This window comes from Lissotriton helveticus, chromosome 8, assembly GCF_964261635.1.
Source record: "Lissotriton helveticus chromosome 8, aLisHel1.1, whole genome shotgun sequence".
Lineage (NCBI taxonomy): Eukaryota > Metazoa > Chordata > Amphibia > Caudata > Salamandridae > Lissotriton > Lissotriton helveticus.
Genome location: NC_136069.1, coordinates 354,448,795 through 354,472,256, shown reverse-complemented (window position 1 = coordinate 354,472,256; position 23,462 = coordinate 354,448,795). Strand labels below are relative to the sequence as shown.

Here is a 23,462-nt window from a genome sequence, read left to right as displayed (position 1 = left end):
AATGTCAACAAACACAAATATTGAGTTTTAAATATCGTGATACAGAAATATCGACAGCAAGAATATCGTGGTCAAGAATATCGACTTGCAGGTAAGAAATATCGTTTATGTAAATATCGAAGTTGTTGATATCATTTGCAAAAATATAGTTGTTTAAAATGTCGATGTTTTCATTAGTATTATGTATTTTAGTATGTATTTTAAAAGTATGTGATCTATTTTTTCATAAAAGAATTTGTTTTGTTTTTTAATATATGTGTTACATTTTTAGTAGTTATTAATTTTATCCAAATAAAATTTTGCGTTTTTAAGTTCTGGAGCGGGTTGTGGGTTTATCGCGGAATAGGGTGAGAAGTAATTTAATTATAATAAATTAATTATCCTTTTATAGTATTAGTATTTTTTTTAACTTACATTTTATAGTGGGAATTAATTTATTATTAATTATTTATTAATTGGCTGATAATTGTTCTTAATTAATTAACTGCCAACTATGTTAATTGTGTCATTTTTTTAGTAGAAGGATGTGGGTTTTTAAGGGGATAGGGTGGAAAGTAATTTAATTATAATACTTGTATTCATATTTTGTATTTATTCATTTTTTAATTTATATTGTAAAGTGTTAATTGTGAGAGTTATTTTATTATTGCATATTTATTATTTGGTTGTTAATTTTTATTAACTAATTTGTAATTAATTATGTAATTTGTGTCATTTTTGTAGGAGTGGGTGGTGGGGTTTATAGGAGAATAGGGTGGGAAGTAATTTATTTATAAATAATTAATAATTGTATGCTAATTAATGCTAATTAAAAAATAAAATTAAAATATGGCTATTGTGTAATTAATGTTGTATGTAAGTTGTGGGGTTTATAGTGGAAAGGGTGGGAAGTGAATTATTTTAAATTAATTAATAAGTTATTAATTTATATTAATTTATTAATATAAAATCAGTTATGGAATTGTGTAATGGTTTTTAGGTGGGGGCTGTGGTGTTTACTGGGGTTGAGGGTGGAAAGTAATTTATGTTTAATTAATTAACTAATGATTAGTTGATTAATAATATTAATTTATCAATTGATAAATATTTATGGTAAGTGTTTATAGTTATTTTGTGTGCGTGTTTTGGTTTATAAGGGTAACGTTTGGGGAGTAAATACATGTTCATTGGTTTAAAAAACATTGTTAATAATATTTATTTAATTGTTAATTAATTATGTTAATTATAGAGGTACATTTAAAAAAAAGGTAAATGGGGTTATGAATTGTGTGCTGTTATAGGGTAGGAAATACAAAATATTGCACTATGTAATAATCAATGTTTTTATTAAAAAATTCTATTAATAAATAGTTTTTTGTTTTTAAATTATTTTTGATGTTTTTTAAATAATCATTCTAGGTATTTATTAGATTTTTTTAACATTCTAATCTGTTTCTATCTTTTGTAATATTTAAAACTTTTATATATGTTGTATTTTTCGTTTTTTTAATCTTTTGTGTTGTTGTTAATTTAATTTTGAAATGTCTCCAGTGGAAATACTAATTTTAACCACTCTGCTATCCAACACTTTACCTACTGTTGCACAAAATAGAGTGAGAATAGTAATTGTTACCACTCCGCTATCCAACACTTTCCCTACTGTTGCACTCACTGGAGTGGGAATAGCAATTTTGACCCCTTCGCTACGCAACACTTTCCCTACTGTTGCACCCACTGGAGTGGGAATAGTAATTTGTACCCATCCGCTAGCCAACACATTCCCTACTGTTGCACCCAATGGAGTGGGAATAGTAATTTTTACCTCTCCGCTATCCAACACTTTCCCTACTGTTGCACCCACTGAAGTGGGAATAGTAAATTTTACTCATCCGCTATTCAACATTTTCCCTACTGTTGCACCCACTGGAGTGGGAATAGTAATTTTTACCTCTCCGCTATCTAACTCTTTCCCTACTGTTGCACCCACTGGAGTGGAAATAGTAATTTTTACCCCTCCGCTATCCAACACTTTACCTACTGTTGCATTCTCTGGAGTGGGAATAGTAATGTTTTCCACTCCGCTATCCAACACTTTCACTACTGTTGCACTCAATGAAGTGCAAAATGTAATGTTAAAGAGTATTACATATTTTTATGTTTTAATTTATAATATAATGTTTTTATTAGATTTTATGTTATCAGTGTATGTAAATATATATATATATATTTATTTGTAAATTGTTATATATTTATAAAATTATATAATAAATTAAAATTAATAGTTTATTAATTGTTTTAAAGGAAATGGATATCTATCTATATATATATCTATATCTATATTTATACATTTTATATATGTATGTTTAAATAATGTTTACATTTAAATTACATATATTTTATTATATTTGTTAAAATGTATATTAAATCTAAATCATTCTAAGTTAATTTTATTATTTAATATATTTAACATTTATTTAAATACAAAATCAATATTTTGTACATCTATATTTTTTACATCATATCTTTGTACTTCCAATTTTAAATATAGGATGTCGATATTTTTGACATCGATATTTTAACATCAGTATTTGTGTATGGGAATATTTTGGGCATCGATATTCTATCAGTGAACCAGATTTGCTATATAAACAACTAGGGAAATCCTCCTGAAGACCTATGAAGATATTGGCGAAGGGGAATGTGCCCTGGACACAGCAATCCTGTACATAAATGTCACCTATCTCTAATATCTGACAGTTCTCAACAACAAGGGAAGCCTTTGACTTGATCATTAACAGTAGCTGAACATTCAATTTTTTGGGAAATAAATGAAGCCTTGGAATCTAGGATTGAGGCCTGGATGTTCAGCAAAATCTTTTATTCACTTTAGCACATACTTTTTGTCTTCCTTTCTAAGGGCCCGATTCTGATGCGGTTTGGAAAGCGTCCCAACCGAATGGAATTGGGAATGGGTTTCAACCGAATCAGATCAGGAGAGTCCAACCGTCCGAGTACGATGCTTCTGGATGCTTCCAGATATGATTTTGTTGGACTCCTATTGTTCCTATTGGAGAAAATCAGGCACCCTGTGGCGGGCACTCCCTGGTGTCTGCCGCACTGTGCATGGCTGGTAAGGGAAGATCAATGTGTACCACCACAGGCCTGATTGGGAAGGCTCCAGGTGCCCACTATGGGCCCCCAGAGTCTGATTCCAACTGCTGATTCGAGTCGGACGGCATGATTTGGAAAGGTTGTCCAAATCCAGCATCGTACTCGGTCATATGGAAACGCGTCCCATAGAGACGTACAATTCTGCTTTGTATGGCTTGGTCATTCCAAATGCCGTCTAGTTTGGATTGGGATATTCCTAATGCCTAACTCGCATCATACTCGGTCGGTTGGAAATCTTTCCGAGTCGCTTGGAAGGACACATTCCCAATCCGATCTAGACGAAGAAAATGCTGTTAGGAGGCCTTCCTAACCGCATCAGAATCAGGCCCTTAGTCTTGACATTTTTAATAGTTGGCGACTGTACTGTTGGGACTGCATCGTTCGTGTAAAACTGGATAACTTAGCAGTGTTACAGCCACTCAAGATGGCATGTCCCTTTGTTACCTTATGGACAACTCTTTCACAAACAAGATTATCTACTTTCCTGCAATCCCCACACACCATTTTTTCTCCAGATACCTTGTCACAGTCCTCATCTACAGAATCCAAGGGTCTAATTCCATTCCTTCCACTAACTTCATTCGCTCTTGAATTCCACAATGAGAACTACCACAATTTCAAGAAAGCTTACAGCCATCTAAATACCTTCACTTATTATGCATCTTTTTTCACACATCTGCACTCACCGTAGTCCATTGACCAGCGGGCATGCCTTTGGTGTGTACACCCGAGCCACTGTTGTTTCATAAGGTTCCCAGCACAGCTCAGACTCTGAAGTAAAGTAGAGACATTCAGCACTAATTAAATCTTTACCATACAAAAGAAGTGATACAGCAGTCAACAATCTAGTTTCACATTGGTCACTACATGGGAACCATTTACAGTAAGATGAGATCGCGGGGTAGTAGCATAAAACTAACAACATCTCTGATATTGAACAAAGTTTTAAGGGAAAGCTGCTGGGCCTGGTACACACTATATACTTGAGGCTAATAGAATATATTCCTATTTAAAGGATTTGTTTTTGTTTCTGAATTTTTCTGTTGTGCCAATAAAAGCTTAGGCCTCCATTAGGATGGCGCGCGGACTTTGCCCGCCCGCCATCCTTGCAGAAAACGGGACCGCCTGCGAGCTGAGTGTCAGTCCCGCCTTGCATATTATGATGCGCCCGCCACAGTGGCGGGCGCATCATGCATTTGTAACATTGTGGTGGGCGGTGTTTACACCAGCACCCGCCGCAATGCTATGAATGCATGGCATGCATTTGCATACACAAAGCGGCAGGTACCGCGCGGTGCCTCCCGCATTGTGTATGCAAATATGCACCCCCCACCTCGCCCTCACCATGGGGGCCCACAGGGGGCCCCCAAAGTGAAGACCACCTGCCTTTCCGTGGCGGCATTGCCGCCACGGAAAGGCATCTCCCAAAGCCCATGCCAATATGGCTGGCGGTATCTGATAGACACCGCCACCATATACACCCTTTTCCGCCCCAGTCGCCTTGCGGCGGACGGTGTTTCCGTCCGCCGCGGTCCCCACACCATAGTAATATGGCGGGGGAAACGGGTGGCGGGCAGACAAGGATGTCGGGCGGATCACCACCGCCCGCATGGCGGTGGCGATCCGCCCAACATCCTAATGGGCCCCTTAGCTGGGGTGGCAATGCCATGGTTCTGTGCAATATTTTTTTTTTAAACTTTTTTTTATTCGATTTTCCGAGTTAATGCAGTACATACATTTCAAACACAAACACATAGTCAAGCATTTCACCATTATACCATATACACATTCAATTATGCCAAAACCATAAGTATACAGTTGTATCGCCTTCGGGAGGGGACTTCGTTGAGTGAGTTTGGAGTCCTTAATCTTCCTCTAATTCTTCACTGCTATCATCTTGGTCAGGTGGCGGCTCACAAATATTCCCTCTATACTTATTCCATGCCCCCCACAGTTTGGTCCATTTTTTGAGGCAGCCCCTGTCACTTAGCATTGCCCTTTCCGGTATCATGGCAGCGTCCATGTCCCTACACCATGCTGCTAGAGTGGGTTTTTTCTGTACTGCCCCACTTCTGTGCTATGTTCCTCTTGGCTACCATCATTCCCATTGTAGCCCAACTCTGCCCTGCGCGTGTGGTTCCCAGACATTCAACAGGTAGCGTCTGGGCTCAGGTAACATTGTGACTCCCTCCGATTGCGACATCGTCCTTAGCAATTGCGCCCAGTATTCAGCTATTTTGGGACAGTCCCATATGGTGTGGAAAAAGGTTCCTTCCTCCCCGCACCCTCTCAAACAGTAGGGCCGAGCTAAGCGTCCTATTTTATGTAGGGTGTGTCTCGTGTAGTAGGAGCGGTGCAGGATGCGTAATTGCACCAGTCTAAGACGTGAGGGAATGCCCATCTCTTTCGGGGATGCCAATGCCTCTTGCCATTCTGAGTCGTCACTCTCATCAACCTCAGTAGACCATCTGTCCCTTAGTGTTCCCATCAGATCGGGCAGATTATTCACCAATTTTCGATAGGTGAGGGAGGTTGCCTTTTTTGGCATGTAGTCTGTTAATAGTCTGTCCTCCAGAGGGGAAGCTTCTGGGAGTTCTGAGTCAGGCGGGAGCGCTGTCGTCAGGGCATGTCTAATTTGGTTATACCGAAACATTACAGATGGGGCTAAATCATATTGCTGTCATAGCAGATCGAAGGGCAGCACTCCTCCTTTTTGCCACAAGTCTCCAATCGTAGAGATCCCAATATCATCCCAGTGATTGAAAACTTTGCTGTACCTAAGCTTTCCTAGTCGCTTCGTGTCCCAGAGCGGAGTGAGCTGCGTGAGCACCCCCTGCCATCCCAGCTTTGCCTGAGCTGCGTGCCATATCCCAAGTGTATGGCGCAGCGGTCCCAATTTCTGCATTGATAGTTTTTTATCGTAAAGGGGAGCTAGCAGGTCAGCCACGCCTAACTGTTCTCTGTCTGCCTTTAGTGCCGGTTCTGATTGCGGAAGATGTACCCACTGATTAATAACTTTTAATTGTGCTGCCCAGTAATAAAGTTGCATATCTGTAAGCGCTATCCCCCCATCGTACCAGCTGCGCACCAGCTTAGCTTGTGCTGTACATGGTGGTCTATTGCCCCATAGTAGGTTGGTTACTTGAGCCGCAATTGCTTTAAAATATGCGTTTTTTACTGGGTAGGGTGTGTTTTCCAATATATATATAGGAAACGAGGCAGCGCCATCATTTTAAAGAGTGCTGCCATCCCCAGCAGGGTTAGCGGCAGAGTTTCCCAATGTCGAATATCGTGTCTGAGACGTTCCAGTAGTGGTTTGAGATTTCTATTATGGAAGTCTTCTGCATCAGCTGTGATGTGAACCCCTTAGTATTTAAACGTACCAGCCGCTGTTTTCAGCGGGCAACTGTCTGGAAGACGCGGAGGAGGGCCATGGAGCACATACATGGTGGATTTAGACCAGTTTAGGGTGTACCCAGAAGCTCGCCCATAGGCCGTGCAGACATCTAGAAGACTGATTATGGAACGCCTAGGGGTAGTGAGGTATAACAGGATGTCATCGTCGTAAAGGGAGATCTTATCTTCCCAAGTATCTGTCCATCTGAATCCGTGTATCATTGGCTCCCATCGTATCCATGCCGCCAAAGGTTCCAGTACTAGGGCAAATAATAGCGGCGACAACGGGCAGCCTTGACGTGTGCCTCGTGCCAGCTGGAAATTTTCAGAGATGTGGCCATTAACGGCGACATGCGCCATGGGTTTCGTATAAAGTAATCGGACCCAGGCACAGAATTTAGGGCCGAAGCCTAGATGTCGCAGCACAGCGAAAAGGAAGGGCCAGTGGACCATATCAAATGCCATGTGGGCATCTAGTGAGAGTATTACTGCTGGTTCCTGCACATATTCCGCTCGAGCCAGGGCTCCATGCAATCTTCTCAGATTAAGTCAGGGATGGGTAATTTGTATCTCCCGACGCCCGAGACATTAAGATTTATTGCAAGGGCAAGAAGTTTTAATTACTGTTTTGTCCGAAGGGCAAGTAGACAGTAAATTATGGACTGAGATCAAACTATCATCTGACCTCTTCAAATTAGCAGTCCGTCTCTCGTCCTCAGTGTAATCACCTAACCCAGGCACAAGAGTCATGACACAATTTATAGCAGTATGCAGAGGAGCCTATTTTTGATTATATAGCCCACCTGGGCAGTCGAGAGAATAAAGCACAGCATGAACTTTGTGTAGCACAGAATTTTCCACATGGAGCTTTTGCAGCTGGAGAACACTTCCAGCAATGGCAGATAGGAGACAAGCTTATTTACTCCTTGCTTTTACCCGACTTTTTTTTAAACTTAATTCACCCTTCTGATGCTGCCCTATCTTGGCTGCACCCTTGCCTCTGTGCTGAAACCAGGTTGCTCTCCTCGGCTCCTCTCCCCGCCTCTCCCCTCCCCTCCCCTCCCCTCCCTTCCCTTCCTCTCTCCTCTCTCCTCGCATCCGAGGCTTGCATTAAAGTGCTTGGATTTCTTTTGTCATGCAACTCTTTGGCCCCTCTCTTCGCACATTGCTTGCTGTCTGTGCTTGAAGTCTCAGCCTCTATAGTGTCAACCAAATCTACATTAAAGCACCTTACTTTCCCTGTGGGGCTCTCGTGCAGCCCACAGGCCACCCCTGTTGCTTTCATTTTCACGAGCATCTCATTTGTACACCAGTGTCTGCACTACACTCTTTTATTCCCAATATGGCTCTGCATTTTTTCCTTCACCATCACACAGGAATCGGAGGCCAGAAAAAGAAAACAGAAGGGACAAGGCAGAGTTTGACAGAGTTTGACAGAAGGCAGGTTTACAGTGATATGTTTACCACAAACTAAAAGCCCAAACCTTACTGTCTGTGATACGATGTCACCAAAATCTTGCACCTGAAGCTGAGAGGCTTTATATGCTGTTCGGTGCAGCGCCAAGCATGACTTTAAAGCAGCACTGGGGCGCTAGACATGGGGTGATTTCTTTAAGTCAGTAGAAATGCCATCCATTAGCATCTGCTACATGATGCGACCTCAGGCCCTCACACTGACTATAGCCAGGGCCACTGGAATTGTGATCGAACGTCCGCAGTATTTGCCACATAAATCCATCATCTGCTGCAAAATGTGTTTCTAGCTCAATCGATTAAAAAGTTACTAAAAATGCGACTTTGCGTTTTGCCGCACAGTGGAAGCCTCTTTGTAAAGCTGGACTGGTCACCTTTCTGTTGTTTATTGCTGTATTTGGATGCTCACCTCATACTAATGAGTTGCAACCAATGCCCACAGGGTGTGACCAAGTTTGAAAATGATGAAATAATAAACTAATACTATTACAAAATGTGCCAAATGATGTCACATACTTTGCCTTTTCTTGCTGCATAATATACTCAAGCCTGCCACATAATTTCGTCCTCTCTTGCTGAATAATTCCAGTGGCCCTGACTATACCTCTGGTCTGACTGACAACAGGTGTGCCCGCATGCATTCCAATATCCCACATTTTACCTAATTTACAACAATGACAGGCAAGTCTCTGAAAGCTCTTTTTGTCCCTACTAACCCTAGCAAACACTTTTAAAGTTAGGGTTAAAAACAGTGCTCCGTTGCTGTTTAGCAACTTACTGCAGTTTTAGGTAGCTCTTATTAGTTTTAGGTAGCTCTTATTAAAATGAGTTATGTAAACACTGCTAATCTTGCAAGATTAGGAAATGGAGGACCAGAACAATAAAACACTTGCCCAGGATCACACAATGTAGCTAAGTAGGGGTGAGTCTAGGATAGAAGCTCAGCACTCTCATTTGGAAGCTGATAAGCCACAAGAAGCTGGTGCACTGCGCGCTAAGATAAGGCAGGTATGTGGAATGGTTACCTCAAATGTACCGGGAGGGGTAAATAAACAAAGGAGCATGTATGGCTGGTTAGTGTGTTTATGCAGTACATAGAAATGGACTTCTTAAAAGTGTAGAGTAAAGCGGATATAGTAACGTACATGTGTCAAAATAAATCCTGCTTAGAGTAGATAGGTTGGTGAGGCCCTCTGTTGCTTCACAACAGCAAGACCTGTGGCTTTCAGGCTGTAAATGCCTCTCTGGGTCTAGAAGTCCGTCCTTTGTGTTGTGCTGGCTTCCTCTAGCCTATGCCCTGGATTCTATATCACAGCTACATCTTTGCAAGGGAGCAGTGCTTGAAATGGCACTACAGAGATAAGGACTGTACCCCAAGGCAGTGAGAAAGGATTGTTTTGTATGCTATTGGAAAGTAATCACATGCAAAGCAAGTGAATAGACTACATGTAGAATGTCCCGTTAAAAGCTGCGAAACTCAGAAAGAGCTAACGTTACAAACCTGTCCGGAGATGCAGCAGAAGAAAGTGAAATTGTTCTTATGCTGTGTGCTTTAGTTTATATCAGAAATCACAAAATGCCAACAACAGAACCTTCCCTACTTAACACACCAACCACATCAACTTTTGTTAATGACACTTCCTTTTCCTGTTTACTATCTCAGCACACTGTCATTTTTCGAATTCCCTGTCGAACTTGTCTTTGTCTTGCTGTCTCAACCTTCTGCCATTGGTCTTGTGCCCAGTCTAAACCTCATGTTATATCTCTTTCCCCATCTAAGTCGCCTTCATTCTCTTCCTTTTGGATCTAAATCCTCAAACATCTCTAGACAACGTTTACTCTTCTTTCTTTTGCTCCCAGTTGGATGCTCACCTCTGTCCCCTCTCAAACCCCTGATGTAAAACCACCATCCCCCCACTTCCCTACTGCTCTCCATTCTGAAAGTAAAAACGATTCACAAATTATTGTGGATGGTCACCTCTACGATGTCTGCACCCATACCCTCTCAAAATGCCCCCACAGTTTGATAGATCAGTTTCTAGTCTACAGCTGAACTGGGTAATGTTTTGAAAACAAAACAGTTTTTACTTCTGGCTTTTTTTTTTTAATAGACCCCTGGTTCTTTTTGCTAGGAGATTTGTCCTGCAAGATACGTTCCTCATGTTTTTCCTGGGTTTCCTCCTACACCACTGTATACTTTATTTAAAAAGCAAGTCACCTGACATGTTATTTTAGATCATGTGCAGTTCAGTATATGAACTGACCTTGTATTAGTTCTATATAACATGCTGGGGCAGGGTAATTAACACCGGACTTAAACTGTTAGTTTATGGTGTCCTTAAGGAGTGTCTGCCACTGTTTTATGAACCTGTATAACAAATTGAGGCTTGGGCTTGGGCTTGGTGGAAGATACTACTGACCAGCAAACCAGTATTAAAGTGGACTTTCGAGCTGCTGCAGATTCTTTCTTTGGGATGCTTAGATAAACGTCTCTGGTGCAGTAAAGATTCAAGCTTAGTGATTTATTTCACATGCAGCTGCAAAGGGCACTTCATTCCCTAATAATGCTTCTAGGACTGACTGTGTAATGTTGGTAAGACTTCTACAGCATAGGTCTAAGTGTGCCTCCCCACCCCAAAATTCCCGTTATGTATCACAGTGTCAAAGATTGAGTCATCCAAATGAAAACCTTACACACTTTCAGAGATGATGCTTTCATCTAAGTGGGGCTGAAATCTGAAGACCCGTCCCTTTGGAAAAAAGGAATTGTCTCTCACCCGTCCCAGGACAGCTAGAAATATCCTACTTTCCTGAGCAGGACACCCTAATCTAGACATAATCACAGATCACATTCATATCCAGCCCTGACTACTACATGAATCTTAAATGCATTGTGGGTAGCAGCTTGGTTCTAGCCGATATGTGACTGCGTTTTATATTGTTTGTAAATACGTTATGCAAAACTGTTATCCTGTAAATATGTAATACTGACTTACACATTACCATGGTGTAAGTTATACTGGGAATTTCTGATTCAAATATGCAACCTTTGCTGACACTGTTCTCCCAAAAGGAAGCTTCACTGTATTGAATGTCTAAAACGCACGGTCTACAACCTAATTTACACTTTTGCCTGTCCATCTTATTGATACAGTAAAGAGGTAAGGCAAGTTTATTTTTTTGCAGGACAAGTAGATTTCTATACAATTTTGTCCCTTGGACAAGTAGATTTTTTAAACAATTCCACACCCCTGTTAAGTGCTGTGTTTCTGGTTCAGACTCTCATACCAAGCCAACATGTTAATTTAATATTTTTAGTCTTAACAGCCACGCAGATCCTTTTAGGGGTTGAAATGGGATCAGTTCAGACTCTCATACCAAGCCAACATGTTAATTTAATATTTTTAGCCACTGCTGTATATAGACTTAGCATTGCATCCTGCTGGTTATAGCAGGAACCACCCTCCTTTGAAATGTGGAGGGCACGTTTTTTCACAGTATATAATATGGAGTATAGTTCATATGCCCTGAAGGGTCATCGTAAGAGAAAGCTTGGTGAGCAAATATGGGGCTGTGTGAGGAGGTATTTAGAGCCTGAAATTTAAATTTCGCTCGAGTATATTTTCTATCCAAAATGCTCGTATCTCTTATGTCTTTATTCAGGGTCTTTAAAGTTTTATTCTTCTTTTTCTGGCTCCACACTGTAATTCTAATTAATGAATGTTTTTTTTTCTGCCCGTCAGGTCATGTAATCTGTTTTCTGTATCACAAAGGTTTCTTTGTTATTTTTAAATTGATCTGATGGTCTAAGACTGAAATGAATGGCTGCAATTATATATTTACACATGTATAAGTGACTCATTCCGACATGTATTATGCAAAAATAAATAAATAAATAAAAAAAGTCTTGTGTTTCTGCCGGGCATAAAACCCGACTGGTTCTGATGGATGAGTTTAGATAGGTGTGGCGTCAGTCTTGCCGCCAACAACTTGGCGAGGATTTTGGCCTCTGCATTTATGAGGGAGATGGGTCTGTATGAGGTACATTGGTCTGCTGGTTTGCCTGGTTTAAGGATGGCAATTATGGTGGCCGTTCGATGGTCTGGCGGGAGCTCTCCCGCTTTTAAGCTTTCTGCAAACATGTGCAGCATGTGCGGCGTTAGTGGGCCTCCCATGTTTTTATAAAATTCAATTGGGATGCCATTTGGTCCTACCTCTTTGCCCGATTGTAGCGCCCTAATGGCTGTGTGCACCTCTTCCTCCGAGAGGTCTTTCTCCAGGTCCTGTGCCTCTTCCGCGGTCCATTTGGGCATGGCCAGATCCCTTACATAGGTCATCGCCTCTTCCTCTGAAATCGCTGAGTTTGAGGAGTAGATAGTACGGAAGTGTTGTGCCATCAAGTTAATTATCGTATGTGGGTCTGTTGTGCTGCGTCCATCAGCTGTGCTAATCTGCGCTACCCATCTGTCCCCTTTATCCCTTTTATCCAACCATGCCAGCAACTTTCCTGCCTTATCGCAAATATCATATATTTTGTGTCGCGTGTGTGCTAATTGTTGTCTAGTCAGTTCTGTCAGGTGTTCCTTGTGTCGTCTCTGTGCTAGGCACAAATCGCGGGACGCGTCGGCGGTCGGGTCACTGGCGTGTCGAGCCTCCGCTACAGTCAGTTCCATCTCCAGAGTTTGTAATTCTAGCTGTTTCTTCCTTTTAGTATTGACTATGGAAGATATGGCCTGCCCCCTGAGGACTGTCTTATACGCCTCCCATAGGACGACAGAGGAGGTCACCGACCCCTCGTTCTCCTGAAAGTAGTGTTTTGTCGTCTTCTTTAGTGCTTTCCTAATCACAGGGATTTTAAGGTAGCCAGGGCGTATCGGATAAGTTTGGCGCCTTTTGTGTTGATGGTGCGTGTAGCTGAGTAGCATCGGGGAGTGGTCTGAGATGCCCCGTGGTCTAATTTCTATTTTGTTAATATTAGAAAGGCTACCCAGTGATCCCAGAAAGTAATCTATTCTAGTGAGGCTATTATGAACGCTAGAGTAATATGTGTATTGACGCTCTGTAGGGTGGTATTTCCTCAAAATATCGCTCAGCCCCATCGCTACAAAGAAGCTCCCTAGACGGGATTCCCCCTGTATATTCATCTTCGGCGGGAGTCTATCCATGGAATTGTCAACCACCGAGTTAAAGTCTCCACCAATGAGTAGCTCTCCCGCCGGAAGTCCAAGTAAAAACGCACTCAAGGCAGGGAGGGCCACTGTTTGCAATGCTGGGGGTATGTACACTGAAACAATATTTAGGTGTTTCCCTTCCCATTGCGTATGTATAGTAGCAAATCTCCCTGCTTCGTCTGATTTAACTTCTTTTAAAATTAGTGGAAATTGTTTTTTGACTAATATTCCAACCCCCCTGGAATTCGACGTAAAGTCGGAGTGCGCCACCATTTTATAGCCCCATCTGTCAAGTGCTTTAGTGGACGTGCCTGTAAGATGTGTCTCTTGCAGCAGTACTACCGCGGGGTTTACCCTTTTGATACAGTGCAGGACCAGTCCACGCTTAATTTTATCGCCCAAACCTCTGACATTCCATGTTAGCACGGAGAGGGATGGAGTTGTGGTGGCAGAGGCGTCTTTCAGGCTAGTCAGTGATTCATCCCCCATTATCATAGTGAAAGGAACCAGTGAGTTTAGCTTTAGTGTGCTATGCTTGAGCTTTTTTGGGTGTTTGTGCATTTGAGGATCTCATGTGCAGTTTCACTCTGGAACTTACGAACTAATACAATAATAACCAGAACCCAAACTTTCCCACGCCCTCGAATCGGCGGGGAGACCCTCGCAGTTTGTAAAATGGCGTCCCTGTCTCGGAAGTTAAACAGTCTGGCGAGCACCAGTCTGGGGGGTGACCCCGGCTTAGGCCTTCCGCCCGGAACTCTATGGGCCCTCTCCACCGAGAAGAAACTGGATAGTCCTTTGGGCTGTAGTCGTGTTTTCACCAGTTCTTCAACATAGAGGTCCATTGCTTGAGTGCCTTTACTTTCTGAAATACCTAAAATGCGCACGTTGTTCCTGCGTGTGCGTCCTTCTTGATCGTCGAGTTTCTCTGTCAGGATTTTGTTTTCCGTCTCGAGTCGGGACAGCGCCTTCTGCATTGTCGCTGTATCTGTCACCAGGGTTTTAGTGATTTTCTCCACTTCGGTGACTCTGTCCGCCATGTTGTCGAAGTCCGCCCGTAGTAAAGAGACGTCTGTGGAGGTCGTCCCCACTGTAGTTTGGACACTTGATAGGGCTGCCATAACATCTTCCAGCGTTACCTTTTTCGCCTTCTGTCGTTTCGCCCGAAGAGTTGCGTCCTTCCTGAAGTGGTGGGGAGCTTTTGTCATCTGCGTACTTGTCCAGCTTTGCCTGCATATTTTGTGTCCGTGGGCCCCTGCCCACCATGCTGGTCTCGGGGTTGGCGTGGATAACGCACTGCGCAGTGCCATTTGTCAGTCAGGCCTGGAAACCTCGTAGCCTGTTAGGCGCGGATAGTTTTACAAGTTTAAGCGGCTGATACAATAAATGAAGTGCGGTGGTGGTGCCAGATATGTGGTGTATATTGCTCAGTTCATGCAGCTGGTTCAATTTAGGGGCTCTCCACTCCAATACTATGGCCAATTTTGCTGCGTTGTGAATGAATCACCAACAGGGAAGGGGGGGAAGCTGGCTCCACTCTAGCTCCTTGTATCAGTTCTACGCACCCTCGCGCCTGCGACAAACTCCTGGGCTCCCCCGTTCCCGAGGTCAGTAGCTGGCGCCACCTCCAAAAATCGAGCCCCCGGCTTTGTTTCCGCCACCAGGCCTCACCTTGCCTTTATCTGCCTCGCTTACTGCCGTATTCGCGGCCCTGACAGCCCCCAGGTCCGTATAATGTGTCCGGGTCTTGCCTGCCCACGTTGCTGTCAGTGGCGGTCACGGCGCTGGAATTGCCGCTTGTCTTGCTCCGTTTCCCTCTCCCCTCACTCCCAGGCTCCGAGATACTCCAGGCCCCGGTCTCTGCGTGGGCGTTAGGCCGCTGTCCGTCACTCTCGGCTGACACTGGCACCCGGTGTCTGATTTTGCCCGGAGTTTCGCCTATCGCCGCCGCTCGGTTCCGGACCTCTGCTCAGGCCCCTGGATTGCAGTTGTGTACCGGATCAGTGTGCGGATTGGCGTGAAGGGCTGTGTCGTCCGCGGAGCTCCTACACTAAGCAGCCATCTTGCTCGGCTGTTAGCCATGCCCCCCTGTGCAATATTTTAACACAAGGTTTGAAGGGTTTCGTCTGCCAGCACCTATGCATTAACTTTTGTAGAGAGAATGTGCACAATTATGTATAATACTAAGGTCCTTTGAGATGTCCTTTTCTTCCAGCACATGATTTATGTTTAAAAAAGAAAGTCAGTTATTGGATGTAATTAAGCAAGGAAGATGCTCTTTTATTGCATAGTATCATGCTTTATTCAATCATGCAGCAGTGGTTTCACATTCATCATTCTGCACACAATACACTTTAAATCAAAGAAAGAAGACGCTTTTATAAACACATATTACAAAAATGTATTGATTTAGTAATATGACATTTAGTAACATCCAGGATTGACTAAAGAAAGTGAAAGAGGGAAGCTGTTATAAAGGATTATTAAACTCAACTTATACTTTAAAATCAATCAATCAATCAGGAATTTGTGAAGCGTGCTACTCACCAGTGAGGGTCTCAAGGCGCTTGGAGGTGATGTCATCGTGCAGCTCCTTCTTACTTGAACAGCCAGGTCTTGAGGCTCTTCCTGAAGGCTTGTAGGGTGGGTGAGTGTCTGATGCTGATTGGGAATTTGGTTCAGGTCTTTGCTGCGATGTAGGAGTAGCTCTTCCACCCGTTCTGGTTCTGCGGATGCAGGGGATTTCGGCAAGGGCTAGGTAGGCGGAGCGGATGCTTCTCTTGGACATGTAGAAGGAGACTCTTTTGTTGAGGTATTGGGGTCCGGTGTTGTGGAGGGATTTGTATGCGTGAGTGAGTAGCTTGAAGGTCACTCTCTTCTCGACGGTGAGCTAGTGGAGCTCATGTAGGTGATGATGTGGTCTCGTCGCGGGATGCCGAGGACTACTCTAGCCGCCCCGGTCTGGATGGTCTGGGGTCTTCTGAGCAGGGACTTGTTGATTCTGGCGTAGAGGGTATTTGCGTAGTGCAATCTGCTGGTTGAGTGCGTGGGTGACAGTCTTTCTGGATTCAAGGGGAATCCATTTGAAGGTCTTGCGGAAGGCAGGGAGGGTGTTGAAGCACGCGGAGGAGACGGCATGGATCTGTCAGGCCATGGTGAGGGAGGATTCGAGTATGATGCAGAGGTTGCGGGCATGGTCCGTCGGCGAGTGGGTAGCCGAGGGCAGAGGGCCACCAGGTGTTGTCCAATGTGGAGGGGGTGGGCCCGATGACGATGACTTCTGTCTTCTACGAGTTGAGCTACAGCCAGCTGCTGCTCATCCAGGATGCAACGTATTTTATTCCTTCCTGAAAGCTGAGTCTGGTGGTATTGGGCTCCTTTGTGAAGAAGAGGATGAGCTGGGTGCCGTCGGCATAGGATAATATGCTCTCTGACAATGGTGGCGAAGGGGACCATGTAGATGAGAGCAATGCGGTTGCATCATAATCTCATGTGCGGGACCACAGCCTTACAGGCGGCCGGTCCCACTCCCCTCAGCCATGGCGGATGAACTGAAGTCTGTCCGGAATCGTAATGACCCCCTATAGGATGTATTTCTCACATGCTCATTGCACTCGTAACAAACATTTGCCCGCATGGTCCAGCCACTCCTGTATATCTGATGATGCAGAAATTCCTCTGGTACTATGTAATGTGGGTGCCTGTATAAGCAGACTTGGCAAATCCAGCCCTAGGGTGGTGTAGCATTCTAACGCATTTCCAGGCTTACGATTCCTCGTAAATCTGGAAATGTGTCAGGGTCCATGGGTGTTGCGTGGAACTGCCACTAACATCTTAATTTGTCAACTAGTTGAGTGTCAAGCATCGGTGAACACATATGTACGCATAACATTATTGTTATTATATGACCATGTGAACGGAAACCACATCTTGTGATTCACAGCAAATATCGCTCAAAATGTTTGAAGTATGACAAATCCAGGACACAGTGGAATACAAGTTGAGGCTAAGCAAAAAGCTAAGGGACTTATTTACAAGCCCATTGCTGTGCCGGTGCTTCACTTTTATTGATGCACCGGCAGTGCAATGGGCTTCCCTATATATACTAGGCCATGTAAGGTCACGCTGCTTGACTTTTCATGGCGTTATAAATATGTTTCCCTTTCATGCATTAATTTGCGTGAAAGGGGCGTTCCATGGGTGTTGCTGTGGGTGTTCCCACACAACATCCATGGAACTTGACGCAGTCCCAGATTTACAACATTTTGTAAAGCTGGGAATGTGTCAGAATCCTACGTCTCCCTAGGGGAGGTGTAAGGAGGCGCAATGAGGAATACTTTTATTTCTCCTTGTTTTTCATCTTTCGATGGGTGCTGCATTTTGCAGCACGCATAGAAAGAGGAAAATGACTTTAATTAATGTTTATGTGCAAAATGACGCAAGGGTGTCTATGCTGGCGCACGGCTGCTGTTTGTGTGCCGGTGTAGGGGAGAAGGACAGGAATATGACATATCTTGGCGATACGGAGCATTCCTTCTCTTTTATTTTGACGCATGACAGCACAGCAAGAAGGCTTGCTGTGCTGCTGTGCGTCAAAATATTGCAAATGAGGCCCTAAGTCCGTACATTTTCCACCCATGGTTCTTTTATGTCCAGGTAGGTTGTGTGGTGCACATGATTCACAAGATTGATTTTGACTACTTTCTTGGAAGAGTTGGGGAACATTCTTTGATTGGCTCTGCCTTGTGGAAGAGACTTGAAAATAGTTTGTTTTATTAGCAGCTTTGTGGAAGATCTTGTGAAATGTTGTTTATGTAGTTTGGTATCTTTCCATGACGATCGTCCAATCTTCTCTTTTGGCTTTGTGATAACTGGGTGCCGAACGTCAGTTAGACAAGACAATTCCAGTTGAGGCCTGTAGCTTTCTCCTACAAACACCCACTGGTGCTGCTACCTACATGAATTTGATCCGCGAGGAAAGGATTTTGAAGGTGGGAAACTGGGATCATAATTATTGGAAGAGGGGTGAGGGACAGAATAAGTGCGACTAAATGTTTCAGTATAAGTGTGCGTTTGTGAGTGTGCACATAAAGGAATTATCATGTACTTTGGTTCATGGGTATTTGCCAATGTGGCCAGTTTGAATGGCTGTACAGAGGGGGAGGGGCTCACAAATGTTGCTTCACCCTGGCATACCGGTGCCCCAACCTTGACAAAGTACGGATTCTTGGCAACATGTTGGCTACATTTTGCCTATAGGTTACCAAACAGACGTATTTAGATAATTCACGATGGCTGCCTCTAGCCAGTGCATGAAGTGGAAACTGCTCTTTTATTGCTCCTGCTTGTACCCCAAAAGGCAAAGTCAGGTTGGCTGCATGTATGCAGTGCATATATATAGGCCTCTTTCCTCTGTCTCCTGGAGGGACCCTGTAGAACTTCCATCATGGCTGCACGTAACCAATGCACTTCTCTGGGTTGTGGCTTGGTCCTCTGTCACCCCTGGGTAGTTCCGAAAGAGCACTTACTATGGCTGTGCTTCACTTGTGCAGGTCTGTGGGTTACTGCTCACCACTACTGGGTAGACTCCAAAGTGTGATCATCCACCAGTCCTAGCGGTATAAAATGTATGCCTGCAGGTTTTTCTCCTGTTGCTCTACGGGGCTCATACAGAACTCTAATCAAGTCTTTTTTTAAACACTTTTTGTTATTTTTTTCTATTTACACACTGTTAGAAATGGGGCTCTCTAGTGGCAGTGGTATGCAACCTGTCCAAGCAGGGACTCTTCCTTCTAGTCAGGATAAGGGGATTACACACCTAATATTACACCTGCTTACCCCCTTGTTAGCTCGACACAAGCAGTCAGGCCTATCTCAGAGGCAATGTTTAAAGCATTTGTACAAAATACACACAGTAACACAATGGAAATACTACAAATGGACACCACACCAGTTTAGAAAAATAAAGTATCTTTACCTAAACCAAAAAAGACCGAAACAAGAAAAATCCAACATACACAACTCAAAATTTAACTTGTAAAAGGCTTCAAGCAATTTTGGCCAGAGGAAACTATGGATGACTTTTACACAAAGTACCTCAAATGGGTCAAACTCCACAGGGCAAAACAGGAGGGAAGTCTGGAAAATATAGCAATGTGTCAGATCCTTGGCGAGGCAATGCAACAGTTCTGCTGCACACAATATAAACGGTGCGTCAGATCCAGACTCTGGGGGAAAGTGATACATTGATTATAAGGCAGTTCCGGTCTGCAGGTGCTGCGCTGGAAAAACTTGCAATGTGTGGAAATCCGGAATGTGCAGGAGGTTGATGCAGTGGTGGCAAGCATGTGCTGCGTCGATTTCTTCAGTTGCAGTCCCACAATGCATTGTTTCTTTTAACCGCACAGCGGGGCCTGCGTCAGAGTCGGTGGGTGGTCTAGAACTTCAGAGACCAATGTGCTGAACTCAGCATGCTGCAGTTCTTCAGGCCACTGACAGGTGATGATTTGATTTCCTTGGCCGCCTGGGGCTGTGCGTCAGAATTTTCTCCTGCATGGCGGAGCTGCGTCTAAAAATACAGCTGCAAGCAGGGCGAAGCATTAATTTTGTAGGTTTCTTTGGTCTTTTGTAGTTCTTTGCTGCAGGAACAGCCTCCAAGGGCCCAGAACTGGATTTGGCAACACAAGGCAGGTTAGAACTACCAGCAGTGGAGTTCAAGAATGCTGCAGGTGAAGTTGTTGTGTCTCTGGAACTTCTTAACAGGAGGCAAGCTCTACTTCAAGTCCTTGCAGAATCTTCTTAAGCAGGATAACACAGCAAGACAAAAGTCCAGTCCTTTCCACTGCCCACAGGCAGAAGCAGAAACTGCAGGCCAACCCAGCAAAGCAACACACGGCAAAGGGTCAGTACTCCTCCTGGCAGCTCTTCAGCTCTTCTTCTTGGCAGGTTCCTTAGTCCAGAAGCAGTCTAAAAGTCTGGGGTTTTAGGTCTCATACTTATACCTCTTTTCCCTTTGAAGTCTTTGTAAGAAAGTTTCTCTTGCTCAGTAAAACTAGTTCTATCTTCCCTGGTCCAGCCACACTACAGGGTTGTAGACAGCATTGTGCAAGGCAGCCACAGCCCATTCAGGTGTTAGTGACAACTCCTCCCACCAATCTAGCCCAGGAAGACTCATCAGCATATGTAGGACACACCTCAACTCTCTTTGTGTGAATGTCTGGAGTGAATGCACAAACAAGCCTCTGTCAGTCCAAACCAGACGTTGATTTCACAGACAGGCAGAGGAACCAGACGGTTAAATAAGAAAATGCCCAATTTCTAAAAGTGGCATTTTCAAACACACAATTTAAAAACCAACTTAACTAAAAGTTGTGTTACTAAATTCCAAGCTCGGGGAGCCCAAACTCCAAATCTCTAGCTGTTCCCAATTGAAATTACACTTCTAAAATGTTAAAAGCCAGCTCCAATGATAGCCTATGGGAGAGCTAGTTCTGACTATAGTGAAAAACGAAATTGGCAGTATTTCACTATCCCGACATGCAAAACACACCAGTACATGACCCACCTTTGACATACACTGCACTCTGTCCATGGGGGTGCATTGGGCATATCTGAAGGCTGACTTACATGTAAGAAATGGAAGGTTACCTCCTGACAAGTGGATGCTTTTTCCAGGTCGACATGGCAGGCAAGAACTGTGTGTGTAGACACTGCAGTGGCAGGTTTGAGACACATTTGAAAGGCTACTTGTGTGGGTGGCACAATTAATGCTTTTGATTTACAAGCTCTGGGCACACACAGTACACTTTACTAGGGACTTACCAGTAAATCAAATATGCAAACCATGGATAGCCACTCATAATCACAATCTACACAGGGATCATATGCACTTTAGCACTGATTAGCACTGGTACAGAGCCCAGAGTCCTAAAGCCAACAAGAAGGGGGTAGGAAAAATAGGAGGCAAAAGCAAAAAGTTTGGAGTTAACCTGTAAAAATGGCCAGGTCCAACAAACACAACATTACTAGCTGAACTTCAGCTGTTTGATGAAGGCATTGACAGTCAGGCAGTTTCAATTCTCATCCTTTACACTGCACACAACATTTTATGACTGTTAGACCTGGCATCATTGGCGTGGGTTTCCCATGTATTTTTTGCCTTTGCCTCCTGAGTTTTACTGTGTGTTGGACTTCGTTTTTTCTGGTCTGGATGCTTTGGGCACTTTACCCTTGCTGTTCAGTGCCAAAGTGCAAGTGCTCCAGGTGTAAATTGTTGTTATGGATTAGTGTGCCCACAACTGACTTACTTGAGTTACTGCTAAGTCCCTAGTACAGTGCACCATGTGTGGCCAGGGCTTGTAGACTAAATGCTGCTAATGGGCTTGCAGCATAGCTTGTGCCACCCACACAAGCAGCCTTGCAAATGGGTCTCAGGCCTGCCATTGCAGTGTCTGTGTGCAGTTCGTACTGCCATGTCGACCTGGCAAGTCCATCCACTTGACAGGCCCTAATCATCCCTTTTCTTACATGTAAGTCACCCCTAATGTAGGCACAAGATACCCCTAGGGGTAGGGTGCAGTGTAGGTGAAAGGTAGGACATGTTCTGATGTGTGTGGCATGTCCTGATAGTGAAATACTGCCAATTTCGTTTTTCACTTTTGAAGGGCTATCTGTCTCATAGGATAGAATGGGAAGTTTACTTACAACATCTTACAAGTATAACTGCCCATGGGAACACGATAGGAAAATGGAGTTTATTATGCCTGAACTCAGAATCTAAAGATGCATCTTTTAGTAAGGATGATATTTACATTCTGGTTTTGAAAATACCACTTTTAGAAAGTAGGTATTTTCTTGCTAAGCCATGCAGTGTGCCTCTGCTAGGGGTGCATTGACCGTCTAGCTTTGGAGTGACAGGGGCTGGGAATGTGCATTCTGTTCAGACAGCCACTTTGGGGTGAAGTGTGTCCTGGCTTTCCAGGGTGAGTCAAGGCTGGTCTGAATAGACCTGGGCTGCATTAAGAGTAGGGGAGGAGATTTATTTTACACCTGAATGGGCCTGGTATGCCTGGGACAATGCTGTCCTACGAGGAAGCTGGGCCAGTGGGGACATAACTGAGTTTTGCTGAGCACAGATCCTCTCTGCCTCCAGAGAACAAAGGATTTTGTACTATAAAAAGTGGGGCCCAGACCCCTCAACTTTAGATCACTTTTGGAATTCAAGAGGAACCTCTGCCAAGGAGAAGAGCTGGGAGAAGCTGGAGGAGAAGTACTTCCCCTTTGCTGTGTGCTGTCTGGGGTTGGCCTACAGTAGCTGTTTAAGCCAAGGAGAAGAACTGTGTGTCTATCCTGCTTGACAAAGGATCTACAAGGGCTTGAGGTAGAGCTTGCCCCCTGTTCAAGAAGTCTAAGAAACAGCAAAGACTGCACCATCCTCCGGGCACGGTCTCTGGAACCGCTGGTTTTCAGTCGCCACAGAAGAAAAGAGCAGCCGACTCTGTCACCGATTCCGTCGCGGGTTCCATGTACTGAAGGCACCACTGGACTTCGCACTGCATCCTTGGTCTCAACGATGCAGCCGGGCGACTGTCACCGAACCGTTGCTTGAACCGCGTCCTGTGGGCACCACACTCCGCACGCCTCGCTTCACTCTGCCCGGACTTCACTGACACCGCCGCTGCCTGACACGAACATCGACCAGCTCTGTTGCCTGCACTGTGACCTGCCAGCACCACATCGTGCACCGCCTCACTCTGCATTGTAAGCCTTGGCCTAACCGATGCAAGGAGCACAGTCATCTAGCCGCTGCCTGCACTGCACAGTGAGGGCACTGCATGCTGCACAGCTTCCACTTCACATTGCAGCCGCAACAGTTGCCCCGGCCGACTCATACCAACGGGATCGGCCGCAGCTAGAAAGGTACTGTCTACAAGTCTGTTGACGCTTTAGCTGGCCTGTACTGATGCCGTCGGCTGGAACTGTTAGACTCTGTCGTTTTCAGCATTGTAGTAGCCCTGGATGGAGCTACCGACTTGGAAGAACTGTGTTTTTCACATCTCATTGCAAATTGAAGGTTATCTTTCAGTAACTATCTTTGAAGTATTGTATGTTGCATTGTTGTCAGTTTTAGATAAAGATTTGCTATTTTTCTAAACTTGTGTGGTGTTTTCACTGTGTTACTGTACGCATGCTCAGATGCTTTGCACACTGCATCTGAGATAAGCCTGTCTGCTCGTGCCAAGCTACCAAGGGGGTGAGCAGGGGTTATTTTAG

The 23,462-nt window shown here is 44.2% G+C and overlaps 1 protein-coding gene across 1 annotated transcript in view; it reads right to left on the bottom strand.

Moving 5' to 3' along the window:
- The window catches only part of TEX26 (testis expressed 26), a 118,393-nt gene that overhangs the window by 69,128 nt on the left and 25,803 nt on the right, over positions 1-23,462 (bottom strand). Inside the window, exon 3 of the mRNA XM_078655999.1 lies at positions 3,837-3,921. Within this exon, the coding sequence (XP_078512125.1) occupies positions 3,837-3,921 (85 nt within the window). The remainder of the gene's footprint in view (positions 1-3,836; positions 3,922-23,462) is intronic.